The sequence below is a fragment of the Pseudonaja textilis genome, chromosome 1, assembly GCF_049901715.1.
Source record: "Pseudonaja textilis isolate UNSWEBS1 chromosome 1, rPseTex1.2, whole genome shotgun sequence".
Classification (NCBI taxonomy): domain Eukaryota; kingdom Metazoa; phylum Chordata; class Lepidosauria; order Squamata; family Elapidae; genus Pseudonaja; species Pseudonaja textilis.
The window spans coordinates 114144571-114158642 of record NC_141990.1 but is presented as its reverse complement, the minus strand read 5'-3'; the positions used below and the strand labels follow the sequence as shown (position 1 = coordinate 114158642).

Below are 14072 nucleotides of genomic sequence, written 5' to 3'. Positions count from 1 at the left end.
CAGCTCTGATTATTGTAGGTTTTTAACATGCTAAATGGGCAAAGGTCACTAGCTGACTTTGGCAAAACTGGGAGATTTGGATGGGGAACTGCCTGGGGAATCAAAGGTGTTGGCTAGAATGGGAAGGGAGGAAAGCAATCTGGGAGAAGACAATTGAAAAGCATCTCTAACACTGCCAAGAAAAGAATGTGTTAAACAAATGTCAAGCATGATTTGAGGGTATCTTGACCTTTTAAAAAAAACATTTGCTGTGCAAACCACATCTATAGTCCTGCTGGACAGTAGTACAAAATGTGAGTTGCCAAGAGTTGCTTTTGATTGCAGTTGTATGCAAATGGGTTTAATGAATAAATGCAATAAAATCTAGTGTCTCCAATTCTGGACTTTCGGGCTCCTTATTCACTAAGTCATATACATGTCCACCAAAATGTACCGCTCTGCCAATGTACCGAAACAGCTCTGTGGTTGTGATGATGGCTGAAAGTCCTATAAAATGCTTTCTGTGCCAATGTTGATCCACTGCAATTTTCCAATTCAGATCCTTAATGTGTCAGCTCAATTCTCACCTATTGAGGGGTATGATTTCTTAATATATGGAAACAATATTTCCCAATTCTTGGATGTGAACTGGTTTTGGACTGATTTTAAATTAAAAGATGTGCAGAAGGCAAATACTGGCTAACTGCATAATCCAAGAAGGAATAGCTCAGTACTTCTTTCTATGGCTAGCTTGTACAATCCCCATCCATTCATTCAATGTCACATCTTCCTGTTCCAGGTGATCTTCAGAGTAGCTCAGAAGATTGAGAAAATAAAGGCTGAGCATCTTGGTACATAGACCAACTGAACACAATTTAACTTCGGCATTGAATGCAAACTTTCCTTAGGTCTGCTATGCTACACAGTCTGACAATCTTTTGTAATAGATGTAAACATTATTTCTAAGTAGTCTTTTTTAATCCCTTTCAGTAAATACCTGTATAATAGCAGAATATTTTAACATTTGAAGCCCTTTACACCTTCAAATTCTGTATAATGATATACTGTAGTCTCTTGGTATGTGGTGTCAAGAGCAGTTCATAGTGCAATCAATTCCCCAGAGGTTAAGGTTTCCTTTTCACTAGAGGTGTTCAGACACAGCACATCTCATTGCACTAAGAAGGAGTTGGATTCCACAGCCTCTCCCAGCTTTATAATTCTGTCACTCCAGAAGCAGCCAAGACAGCGGTTGCATGGAGATTCACCCTAGTGGCTCATTTAGTTTAGCTTTTAATGCCCTAACAGCCTAATAAGACTGCAGCACAAACACAGAAATAGACACAAACCCTTAGACTGACTTCAAAGTTCCATTCTGTTTCAGAAGACTTGAATGCTTTTCATGTTTACACATTTATTATTATTTTGCAGTTCAGATGCAGGAACATAGCTCTATCTCCCAAATGTTAATTAGCGATGCATAAACATGATGCATACCAACAACTGGTTTGTAGGTGGGCAGATATACGAAATGAATGAATAAATGAATGAAGTCCAAGCAATTTCAGTTTATTCATGCTTGTAAATTATTATTTTTAGGTTCATAAATATCAGGTGGGGTCCCGTAACCCACTGAGTGAACACCATGATCAACTGTAATTCTGGAGTCAATTACATTCATAAATCATAGGCTACCTGTATTACAATGAACATCAACATAACACAGAGCATAGTTTTTATGGCCATTTCTGGTTGCAATCCTCATCCTATACCTGATGGGTTTATTGAATAAACTGTTTTATTGAACAAATCGTTATTCTCAATGTTTTGTCGAATAAACTCCGTTTTTCTGACGACATCACTAGGAATTCCGTTTATGTACACTGAGAGTATTTACACCAAGACAAATTCCTTGTGTGTCCAATCACACTTGGCCAATAAAGTATTCTATTCTATTCTATTCTATTCTATTCTATTCTATTCTATTCTATTCTATTCTTTGTTCTGTTCTATTCCATTCCGTTCTATTCTATTCTGCTAGGTCATAAATCACGATTTAGAAACTGCTAGCTAGGGTCATCCCGCCGCCACAAGAGCGAGACAGCATCCAACTTAACACTATGCGAATGATAGAAGACGCTGCAGATCCCGCCCCTCTTCAGTTCGGGGCGGCGCTGCGGCCTCCACGCGATTTTCCTCGTCAGAACTACAAGGACCATCACGCCTTGGGCGCGAGGGCTCGCGGCGTCGCCTCCGTTGCTAGGATCTCCAAAGGGCCCCTTTCCTTTCCTTTCCCAGCCAAATGCCGTTGCCGCCAACGCCGCTCTCTCCGGCGCGGGTGTTCGCTGAGTTGGTGTCCTCGCCCAAAGACGATGAGCCGCCCAGAGCCGCCGAAGGAGGGCCGTTTGGGAGGGAAGTTCACGTGAACGGCAGCGCGGAACTCAGCGCCGGACCAGATCGGGCCAAAGTCACGGTTTATTTGAGAAGCAGGAAAGGAGAAGCTGGCGCAGCGCGCGGCAGCGTCACTCGCAGACTTGATTACGTCACCCAGACAGTTCGTCAGCGCGGCGGCATCTCGGTGGGTGAGAATAAAAAGGCCCCCCTCCCCCCGCGCGTGCGCAGCCGCAGTAGGTCTCCCGCCGTTTGTCAGCGTGCTCAATTCGTTGGGTCTTAAATCCACAAGTCTTAAAGTTGCCAAGTTTGGGGACCCCTGATTTAATCCCACCGTTCCCAGTAGAGGAGCCGCGTCTTAGCTAGGGAGACCGGTTAAGTAGCTTTCGGAGAATTTTGGTGCCGCCGTCCACCAAAAACCATCCCCTGTGCTTCATGCCCACCTGGTTTTAGTCTAGCTTAGCATGGAAAACCCAAAGGTAGTTTTTTTTTTCAAGGGGCAACTGGACTTTTCTGTTTTTTCTTTGAAGATGTTTCGCTTCTCATCCAAGAAGAGAGAAGTTTCACTTCTCATCTGAAGAGCTGAAGAAGCTTCTTGGATGAGAAGCAAAGTGTCTTCAAAGAAAAACAAAGTCCAGCTGCCTCTTGGAAAAAAAAAAAAACACTTTGGGGACAAACATCACCTGGATGACTGAGAATCTCCATAGACATCTAGCGTGGGGGAACGCCTAGCCGTTCTGCCTACTGGCTGAATTCGGATAAAATACGCTTTCTGCTCATGGGTGGCTGTGTGCTGTACGCATAGAAATACTTGGATAAAGGGATCATCTGGATCAGGGGTCTCCAACCTTGGCAACTTTAAGACTTGTGGACTTCAAGTCTTAAAGTTGTCAAGGTTGGAGACCTCTGATCTGGACAGTCCCCGATCCATTCCAGAGGTAGGCGGTCGTAAATTGTTTTTATAATGCCGTGTAGCTGCAGCTGCTAGTAGTTGATCTCAACTTATTTTGATTTTAATCTCACTTGTCAGTCAGGAGCCTGGTTTGGGTGAATGAATATATAAACCTAGGTTTAAGTGTTTGCAGCTTTAAGCACAAAAACTGCAATGTAATTTGATAATTAAGGGTGCGGTTGCAAGCAGCAGTAATAAGGCAGTGAGAGAGATGTAACACTTCCTGGTTGCTGATTCCTGGTCTGGTTCCTGGTGTTACTGGTCGCTGGTCTGCTGGTCTCTCTGATCTCTGCTGCCTGCTGTTTTACTCCTGTATGAGACGTCTGCTTGTTGGCTACTGTGCCAGATATCGTTTCTACTGAACAAAAGGACTGTTTACTTGGTGAGCTGTGCATACTCAGCGTTGTCTTTGAGAGAAAGGTATCGGGAGGAGAAGATTTACAAGCAGATAAAGACATTGTATTTACTAGTTAATGGACTAGGTTACTGGATGGATATATTGGATACTGACATATGGACTGAATGACACTTCTTAATCTCTGTGTGAATTAAATAACTATTTTAAAAACTACAAACAGTGTTTTTGTCTCCAGTGTGTGTATACTCTTGGGCCCAGCCTCTCTCTCATTTGGCTGCCTGGCTTGACTGCTGCTGTGCACTCTGCTTTGGGGGTTTGTCCCCAAACACTAACATTGGTTATGGGCCCAGTGAGCACAGTCTAACTAACCAGGTTATAGCAGTTAGAGGTGGGGTGAGTTGCACATTACTGTAAATACAAACTGTTTGTTGAATAGTTATTTATCTGAAGAGCAATGGCACAAGTAAATTTGCCAAGTCTGTCCATGATATCCAGATTAGATGGAACAAACTATGTTTCATGGTCAATGAAATGTAGTTTACTTCTACGAAGAGAAGGTTTGTGGGACATAATAACAAACCCACCAGATGTATCTAATTTAGATCCTAATGATGAAGAGGATGCCAAAAAGATACAAGACTATGAACGAAAGAATGAGCAGGCTTTGTGCATCATAGGACTCACTCTCTCAGACCAGCAACTCATTCATATCCATGGAGAGCAAAATGCTGCTAACTGCTGGGAGAATCTCAAGAAGATTTATGTTCGAGACAGTGTAGGAGCTCATATCAATCTTACACGGAAGCTGTTTAGAACACATCTTGAGAAAAATGGAGACATGTTAACTCATTTAAACTGTATGAAAAGCATTTTTCAAGAACTACAAGAAAAAGAGCTTATATTTAATGAGTTGCAACAAGTATACATCATACTGTCTTCTTTGAATCGAAGCTATGATGATTTTGTGACTGCTTTAGAAGTATTGCCAAAAGACAGTTTATCAGTAACTGAGATTACCGGCAGGCTATTAGAAGAAGCCAGAAGAAGGTATGAACGTGACCAGCTGAGGGAAGATAAACCTAAGAAAGAAGAGAAATTATCTTCAAAGCTTGAAAGAAACCAGCTATGTAAAGTAAAGCACCCGGAGGAAGAGAATTTATCTTCGACGGCATACACAATTAAAAAGTGTTTTAATTGTCCTCTGCCTCCACAATTAAAAAGTGTTTTAATTGTGGAGGCAGAGGACATTTGGCAAGATTCTGCAGAAAAAGAAAAAGCCAGAATGTAAAAATGCCAAAGAAATCCTTTGAACTAGCCACGTTCAGCAACTGTGATGTGAAGAGTGATTTATGGGTGGTGGACAGTGGAGCATCCCACTGCATCACGAGAGATAAGACAAAATTTATAAAAATGTCTACAAGCTCTCAGCATATATCACTCGCGAATGGCTGGCACCTCAAGGCCAAGGGTGAAGGTATTGCATATTGTCCATGTTTAAACCAGAATATAAAAATGTTGTATGTACCACAGTTAAAGATGAACTTACTTTCTGTAAGAGTATTAGATAAACTAGGTTATGTAATTACATTTAAGAATAATAATTGCATAATTGAAAAAGATAACAAAAAGGTAACTGCAGCTTTAAATGGAACATTGTATGTCTTACATGATAGTAAGAAAGGGGAGGCACAGACTGTATTTAACAATATCAAGCCTCATAATGAATGTATCCATTTATTGCATAGGCGTTTGGGGCATGTAAATTTTAAAATGCTAAAACGTACAGTAGAGTTATCTGAAGGAATAAGGTTAAAACCTTGTGAGAAATATTTGCGTTGTAATGTCTGCTGTGAAGATAAGAGTAAAATATTGCCTGCAAATAGGCTAAATGGTTTCAAAACTAAAGAACCTTTAGAAGTAGTATTTGCAGACATTATAGGTCCAAAGAAACCCAGTATGGGGGGTGCTCGATATATACTGAGCATTATGGACCATTACTCTAGATATGGGTTTTTGCTACCTAATGAAAAGCAAAACTGAAACATATCAACATTTCTTCAACTGGTTAAAGTTTGCAGAAAGAAAGACTAAACGGCAACTGATAACCTTGGTGACAGATAATGGTACGGAATTTGTTAACAGCAAATTCCAGAATAGATTAAAGGCAGCTGGAATAGAGCACAAGAAATCTGCACCATACAGACCACAACACAACGCATTTATAGAAAGAAGAGGCCAAACACTACAGGCAATGGTTAGATCAATGTTAACTGATTCTGGATTACCTGATTTTGTGTGGGGGGAGGCTGCAATGTGTGCTAATAACATATTGAACAACGTTGTTAACTCAACTACTGGTGAAATACCATTCACCATGTGGCATGGCAGGAAGCCTGATCTGAGTTACCTGCACACATTTGGTGCACCAGCATGGGTGCATATCCCTACACAACTCAGGCATAAAGGGCAACACAGAGCTAAACAATTTTTCTTCGTTGGTTACCAAGCTAACCATAGGGCATATAGATTTTGGGAGAAAGGCACATCTAAGGTGTTAAGTAGTGCCAATGCCCAATTTCTAGAGCACGTAGGATGGGATAAGTTAGAACAGGATAACAATAAAGAGGTAATTATTGAATCCTACAGAAATCCCATTAAGTATCCCTGTAACTTTAAGAATAAAGTAAAAAGAGAAGTACAGGAAGAGATAGTGCCCATAGAAGAAGAAATAGAACCAATAGCTGATCAAGATGAGGAACAGGAACAAGTAGTAACTCAAAAAAGTCCTCATACAAGCCCTGTAATTCCCAGAAGAACTACACGTATATCTAGACCGCCTGATAGATACCAGGCTAACACAGTGTGCCAGGAAAATAGAGTTCCATCTACTGTGGATGAGATAAAAAAGTATCCTTCTAAAGATCAGGAAAGTTGGTATGCAGCAATGAATAAGGAATTGAAATCCTTGAAGGATATGAAAGTATATGAAAATATGAGATTACCTGTAAATATAAAACCCATTGGCTGCAAATGGATTTTTAAGATAAAAACTGATAAGGATGGAAAAATAATCCATAAGGCAAGATTAGTAGCCCAAGGTTTTAGACAAAGTGCAAATGACTATGATGAAGTATTTGCACCTAGTCTTAAAGCAGCAACATTAAGGGCAGCTTTAGTGTGGGCAGCAAGCAAGAAATATATAGTTAACCATTTAGATGTGGAAACTGCTTACTTGCACGCTCCACTAAGACATACTGTATATATGAAAAAGCCTATTGGATTCAAAGGTGAAAATAATAATGATTGTTGGTTGTTAAAAAAGAGCCTCTATGGTCTTAAACAATCTGGCTATGAATGGAACCAGTATATTGTAAAAGAACTGAACAATATAGGGTTTAAAGCTGGTTTAGCCGACCCATGTCTGTTTAAAAGGGAGACAAATGGGAAAATATCATTATTATTATTGTTCACTGATGATATTGCCTTGATTACTGAGACTAATGATGAAGCAAATAAAATTATAGCATCATTAGAAAAGAAAATAAAAATCAAGCAATTAGGGGAGATAAAGAAATATCTAGGTCTGAATATACTGAAAACACAGAAAGGTTATAAGATATCTCAGGAAGATAAGATATCTAAATTGCTAATAGATTATAAGATGGAACTTTGTAAGCCTGCAAAGACTCCAATGAGTCAGGATATTTGCAAAATGGATACTCAAAGTCCCAAGTTTGATAAGGCAATATATCAATCTTTGATTGGTAGCTTATCATACATTAGCAATTGGTCAAGGCCAGATATTGCTTATAGTATTAATCAGCTGGCACGACATAATAATGATCCGCTTCAATGTCATTGGAATGCATTGAAGAGAATCTTAAGATATCTTAAAGGAACATTACACCATGCACTGTATTTAGAACCAAAAGGTGATCTCATATTGAGTGCTTATGCAGGTGCTAGTTTTGCATCAGAAAGAGACACAAGAAAGTCGACTTCAGGAACAGCCATAATGCTGGGTAATACATTAATAGGTTGGAAGTCAATAAGACAACAGCATATAAGTTTGTCTACTATGGAGGCAGAATTCTCCTGTTTATCACTATTATGTACTGAGTTAATTATGTATAAACAAATGTTGAATGATATGGGTATAACTGTAAATTATCCAATAATTGTACATGAAGATAATCAGGCAGCAATTCAAATGGCCACAAACATTGCAGTAAAAACTAGGAGCAAGCATACAGATTTAAGGTATCTAAACGTTAGACAATCTGTAAAGAGTAAAATGATACAGCTGGAGTACTGCATGTCAGAGGACAATATAGCTGATAATTTTACTAAAGCCCAAGGTGCCATTAAGCACCTAGAGAGTTGTGAAAAATATGGGTTTAGAATGTAAGGGTATTATATATTTATATCACCCAAAAGGGGAGAATGTTGGGTATATGGATACACCAACTGGTTTGGGTGAATGAATATATAAACCTAGGTTTAAGTGTTTGCAGCTTAAAGCACAAAAACTGCAATGTAATTTGATAATTAAGGGTGCGGTTGCAAGCAGCAGTAATAAGGCAGTGAGAGAGACGTAACACTTCCTGGTTGCTGATTCCTGGTCTGGTTCCTGGTGTTACTGGTCGCTGGTCTGCTGTTTTACTCCTGTATGAGACGTCTGCTTGTTGGCTACTGTGCCAGATACCGTTTCTACTGAACAAAAGGACTGTTTACTTGGTGAGCTGTGCATACTCAGCGTTGTCTTTGAGAGAAAGGTATCGGGAGGAGAAGATTTACAAGCAGATAAAGACATTGTATTTACTAGTTAATGGACTAGGTTACTGGATGGATATATTGGATACTGACATATGGACTGAATGACACTTCTTAATCTCTGTGTGAATTAAATAACTATTTTAAAAACTACAAACAGTGTTTTTGTCTCCAGTGTGTGTATACTCTTGGGCCCAGCCTCTCTCTCATTTGGCTGCCTGGCTTGACTGCTGCTGTGCACTCTGCTTTGGGGGTTTGTCCCCAAACACTAACAGAGCCCATGGCAGTGGATGTAGCATACAATTTTTAACTGCAGCAAGCAAGGCTGTGAAGTAGTTTGAGTTTAGGGAGGTTCATTGGCTCAGAATCACCAGGGAGCTGGTGTTGGACTAGAAAGTGAATCTTCTTGCTTGCTAGTCATTTCAATACCAAAGGTGCTTTTTCAAGAGAAAACTGGACTTTTTGGTTTTTCTTTGAAGAAGTTTCTCTTCTCATCCAAGAAGCTTCTTCAGCTGTTCTTCAGAGCTGAAGAAGCTTCTTGGATGAGAAGAGAAACATCTTCAAAGAAAAAACCAGAAAGTCCAATTGACAAAGCACTTTGGGGAAACCATGACTTGGATGACTAAGAATCCCCATAGACATTTAGTCGTCCAGTACCTTTATCATTAGGGTGCTGTTGCTTGAAAGCCATCTATCAGTGGTAATATACCTTTCTTATTTATCCTGCCAGATCAGATACAGAGCTGTGGTTCATACCTTCCTAACTAAAGACTTTCCACTCCACCATTGTGTCATGCTTTCCCAATCCACCGTCCCAAAGGAGGGGTTATTTCCTATAATCATATATATTACTTAGCCATCATGAAGGAGTGTCATTGGGCAACTAGCAACAGAGTTATATACTGATCTAAAAGTCATAATTTTTCCTGAGTTCATATGGATGTAATTCCAACCTGTTTCAGACCTCACTCAGCTATGAAACTTACTGAGTTCCTCTGGATTAGTAATAGTTATGATAACTATTACATCTAACCTAGAAATAAGATATAACACTGTTTGTGGAAACAATTTTGAAGGAAAAAGCACACAAATAAAATAGAAAATATATGTGGCCTTCAAGTAAATCAGAACTCTTGGTCACCTCATCATCAAATTCATGCAATTTTTAGGGCGCTTTCATTTTCAGAGGCGCTTTTTCATTGCCTTCGTTCTAGGGCTGATAAGGTGATATCCTAAAGTCAGCCAATTGATGCTAGCATTTTTATGCTAGTATTTTTATTTTAGTTTACATCAATCACAGTTCTTAATATAGTTCAAAAAAATCTTTGAGAATAATTTTGTTTCTTTTGAATAGTTTGTTATGCTATGAGTAACACACTTAATTACTGTCCTATGCATAACAGGTACCAGGTAATTTATTTATTAAATTTATATTTGCTGCCCATTCGCTCATGGCGACTCAAGCTGGCTTACAGAATTTAGGATATTCCTGATGTTGCAAATCTTTCAAAGCATAATTTATTAAGTATTTTTGGAAATTGTTCACTCGGTCATGCTTATTAGGATTGTTCAGCCCTTTGAATTTCAAGGCAAAAATATTTTTTACATGATTCCAGGAAGGGGCACAACTGCTTTAAAAAAATTGCAAAAAGGTTTACCCTTCTACTTTGAAGCACTTTTTTACTTTTGATTCAAATAAATGGTTAAATGTTTTCATGGTAAAGTATGGGTTAAAACATTGCTTAAGAAAGGGTGTTAAGTTTGGGTCTGGACTTGATCCTTATTAATATAACTTTGTTAATTTTAGTGAGTCTGCCCAGCTCCAACTCACTTTTACTGTTTTGAAATACATTGCCTTATTCTGTTTTTTAGTGTGCCTAAAAGAACATTGATTTTAAGTAGTGGACTTAAAATTATCATTTTTCTTCCCCAAGGAAAATGATGTGACTGTGACAAAAAACTTCAGTAGAATAGACAATGCGTATAAGATGGAAGCTGAGGCAAGTATCTTAAATAAAAGCACCGTTAGTCTCAAATATGTTTGTTTTGATTTGATAAAACTTTTAAAAGTCTCTAGATTTGAATTGTTAATTTTATTAAATTCACTCATTTGCTTTTTCATTTAGCATTGTATCATGTTAAAGCTAATTTAGAATTTTAATGGGAAACTTAATGGAAATATTCTGAAATATGTCATTAATTGCTGTGGTATCTTAGGACAAATGTCTCTTCTACATATCTAGTATTTTGATATATTAAAAATGGGTAGTTTTTTTCAAATAGTAAAATGAAGTGAGTATTGAAGAGATGTGTTGCTAAACTGTAGCATAGATTCATATTTGAAAGTGCATATTTAAATTATGGCTTATCTAATGAAAATCTCTCTCTGTAGATTACCATGGCCCTAATCTAATAGTAAATACTAGCAAATGGTTTAAAATAGGGTATTTTAAAAGTATTTCAACACCTTAAATGATGTTCAAAAAATAATAATTTTAAAAATAAATCATATTGAAAAATATTTTTCTCTTCATCACTTAAGTTGTTGAAGTATTTCTCTATTTTTAATATTCACAATTTTCAACCGCTTGCATAGTTCTCACTGACCTGAACTTTTAGTGTTAAAAGTTAATGTTTGTTCAGGGTCGCCCCACAGCACTGTAAATCATTTTATAAGTTTATCCATTTTTAGTATTTTGTTTAATATAATTAAAAGAAAAATAAGCTATGTGTTTACTTGACTACACTTTGCAGCCCTATTAATTAAAGCCCAACCTTTAATATTTATATATATATATATATATAAAACATTGCTTTCCAATGCTCCAAGATTGGATTTACTGCATTGGAATACCAGCTAGTTGCATCAGTTGTATCTTTTCAGATAATACCCTAGCCAGTAATTGATTTTTAATTCACTATACTTGGTTTATTTTGCAGATTTTGAGCCAGCTTTATAATAGTAAACAGTGTGAGAAAGTAAATAAAAAAGTGAGAGGCTAGAAAAGATCCATATATATCCTGCGATCTTTTGTTTTGGTCATCTTGCAATTAAACCATTGAAAAAAGGCTTTTATATTTTTATATTCACTTACAGGTCTGCATTATATTTACTGATTTTGGGAAAATGCAAGATACGTGTAATCACCTTGTTGAGAAACTAGATAAATCTGTTATCATCAGCTCACCACACTTTTACCACACGATGGAGGCTGTAGATACCCTTCGGTAAGTTTCTCAATACATTTCTCAAAAAGATGTATATTTCTGGCTTGCTTATTTCACTGTGAATGTGTGTTCCAAGCAACACAAGTAAAAATACTATTTTCTTGCTCAACTTGAAGAGAACTGACAGTGCCATATATAGAGATTTCAGCTTTAATAGCTAGGGCCAGGGTTGTCAGACCTAAAACTGATCATCTGGTTCCTACCAGCATTTCCACATAGCTGCAAGAGGAATGCAATCACTACTATGTTACTAATAAAAAGACTGGAGTCACTATGGGAGGTTACTACTGTAATGTGTATTTCTTTCCTATCAAGTCTTGGAGGCAGGAGAGGTTGGGAAATACTGTAGAATGTCAGAATGAAATACTGAATTAGATTCAGACAAGTTGGACACATTTTTCATCTCCCCAACCTTCCTCCATAATTTAAGAAAGAGAATAATATTAAAAAAGCAATATTGAAACAAATAAGGTTATTTTTATTACTATTGTCATTCTTTTCATTATAACCCATTTTTATTTTTTGTACTACTGAAGTTGGGTAATGTTGTCTCCTATTTTCCCCACAAGAAGAAACTTGTGAAGTGGGTTGGGCTGAAAAAAAGTGAGTGGCCCAAGTCACCAATCTAATCTCTAGAATGCTTTCTAGTATTGTAGCACGCACCTAAATTAGGGAAGCAATCAGAATAAACCAATAATTTTTTTAAAATGGGGTTGTATATATTTGAAGTATTTTTAATTTGCTCTTCATATTTCCAGGATTGTGTGTACGGAACAGTGGTAAAGCAGACTTGCCCTCAACTATACAATTACCACTGAGTCTTGAAAGCACATGGTTAGAATGCAGTTACTGCATGCTACTTCTGCTGACTGCCAGCTGACTGTAATTTGGCAGTTCGAATCCCACCAGACTCAAGGTTGACTCAGCCTTCCATCTTTCTGAGATCAGTAAAATGAGGACCCAAATTGTTGGAGGCAATAGGCTGACTCTAAACCACTTAGAGAGGGCTGTAAAGCACCGTGAAGCTGTATATAAGACTAATAACTGAATGCTATCATAGTTTACAAAGAAAAGGGAATAAATAAGAAAAAAGGCAAGTTTAGTTCTTAAAAATTACTTCAGCTTTCTTTCAGAAAAGAACAGATCTTTAAACATACACTATTAAGGGAAAACTTGTAATTATGTGGAAGTATGTGTAATTATGTACCTAGATGTGCAGTTATGTGATACTGAAGTGAGTTATTATGTATCCTGAGGCTTCACTTTACCTAAAAAGAAATGTCATCAAATTCTGAGTTTGACAAGCATAAAACTGCAATTAAAATAAGAACCGATTAACTAAGTCTTGCCGCTCTTTCTTTTCAGGCGGCAGGTATGCGTTTCTGCTGTTAGAAGTGCTCAGCAAAAAGCTCAAGAAGTTTGTCAATTGTTTGGACACTCCGTAGGGAAACCCCTGCTAATCAAGGAAGAGGAGGTAAAGGAGTCAGAAGGTCATCTTGAAGATCATACAGACAATTCTTCAGGTTTATTCAGTTTTCAACAGAAACTCCAAAGTGCCACTATCCACATTTCTTCAAGGGTATTTGCTATTTTTGAAATAAAGGGAGAGAAGAGGAAGAAGGCTGCTCTGATAAAAGGGAACTAATTAACCTCTGAAACCATTAATTAGACTTTGTTTTTCCTTTATGAGGAAGAATGTACTCAGGAAGCTCAACTTGATTTTCCATAGTCTTAAATTTAAAATTATAGTTGAAGTAGAAACTCCTTCTATTGAATGGGATGAAAAATGTGGATCCCTGCCAGTGTTTTTAAAAAGTCATTGCTATTCAGATGTATCTAAAATTAAGGGAAAGTCTATCTTACAATTATTATTAGCAAGTCATACAATTCAGGAAAAAGCTCATTGAGCATGATTTTGAAGCAATTACTGAATCATTCTGTTGCTCAGCAAGGCAAACAGGTAGGTGTGCCTTTCAGTCCACCTCCCCTTGTCAGTGGGTTACGCAAACTGGTTTATCTAAAAAACATACAGCAGCCAGTAGACCTAAAAATTTATTCTGTTATTCATGCAGCAGTACACATATTTGGTTTGGTCCAGAGCAATCTATTGAAATAAAATATTTGTACAACAGCTTCATTGTGGCTTTCTTACTGTTAAGTTGAAAATGGTTTACAATTAGGCTTTTGTTCAAGACAGTATTAAGGAGATTGTTTTTCTCAATGCTTTATAAACAAAACAAATTAGTGCAGTACTTTGTACTGGGCCACCAAATTGTGCTTACCACTGAATAGGGAGAAGAAAAAGGAACACACATTAATAAATAATAGACGTTGCAGTTGGTTCACTAAAAAACAACTTATGGATTAATTTGCATATATTATGGTAGTTTCCTT

General features: G+C 37.6%; 1 protein-coding gene across 1 annotated transcript; it reads left to right on the top strand.

Annotated features, from left to right (window-relative positions):
• The first annotated feature begins 2136 nt into the window (after positions 1–2136).
• On the top strand, positions 2137–13809 carry IRAK1BP1 (interleukin 1 receptor associated kinase 1 binding protein 1). The gene is made up of 4 exons (XM_026726508.2): positions 2137–2554; positions 10385–10450; positions 11548–11678; positions 13044–13809. Exons 1-4 carry the CDS (start codon positions 2279–2281, stop codon positions 13321–13323), a joined length of 753 nt encoding a protein of 250 aa, XP_026582293.1. The 5' UTR covers positions 2137–2278; the 3' UTR covers positions 13324–13809.
• Positions 13810–14072: the final 263 nt, after the last annotated feature.

Bases quoted from the DNA above. Each gene is read 5' to 3' on its own strand.
- IRAK1BP1 (XM_026726508.2), top strand. From the start codon at position 2,279: ATGCCGTTGCCGCCAACGCCGCTCTCTCCGGCGCGGGTGTTCGCTGAG. The intron at 2,555-10,384 runs GTGGGTGAGAAT...TTCTTCCCCAAG, and splicing joins GTCAGCGCGGCGGCATCTCG to GAAAATGATGTGACTGTGAC. The intron at 11,679-13,043 runs GTAAGTTTCTCA...CTTTCTTTTCAG, and splicing joins GAGGCTGTAGATACCCTTCG to GCGGCAGGTATGCGTTTCTG.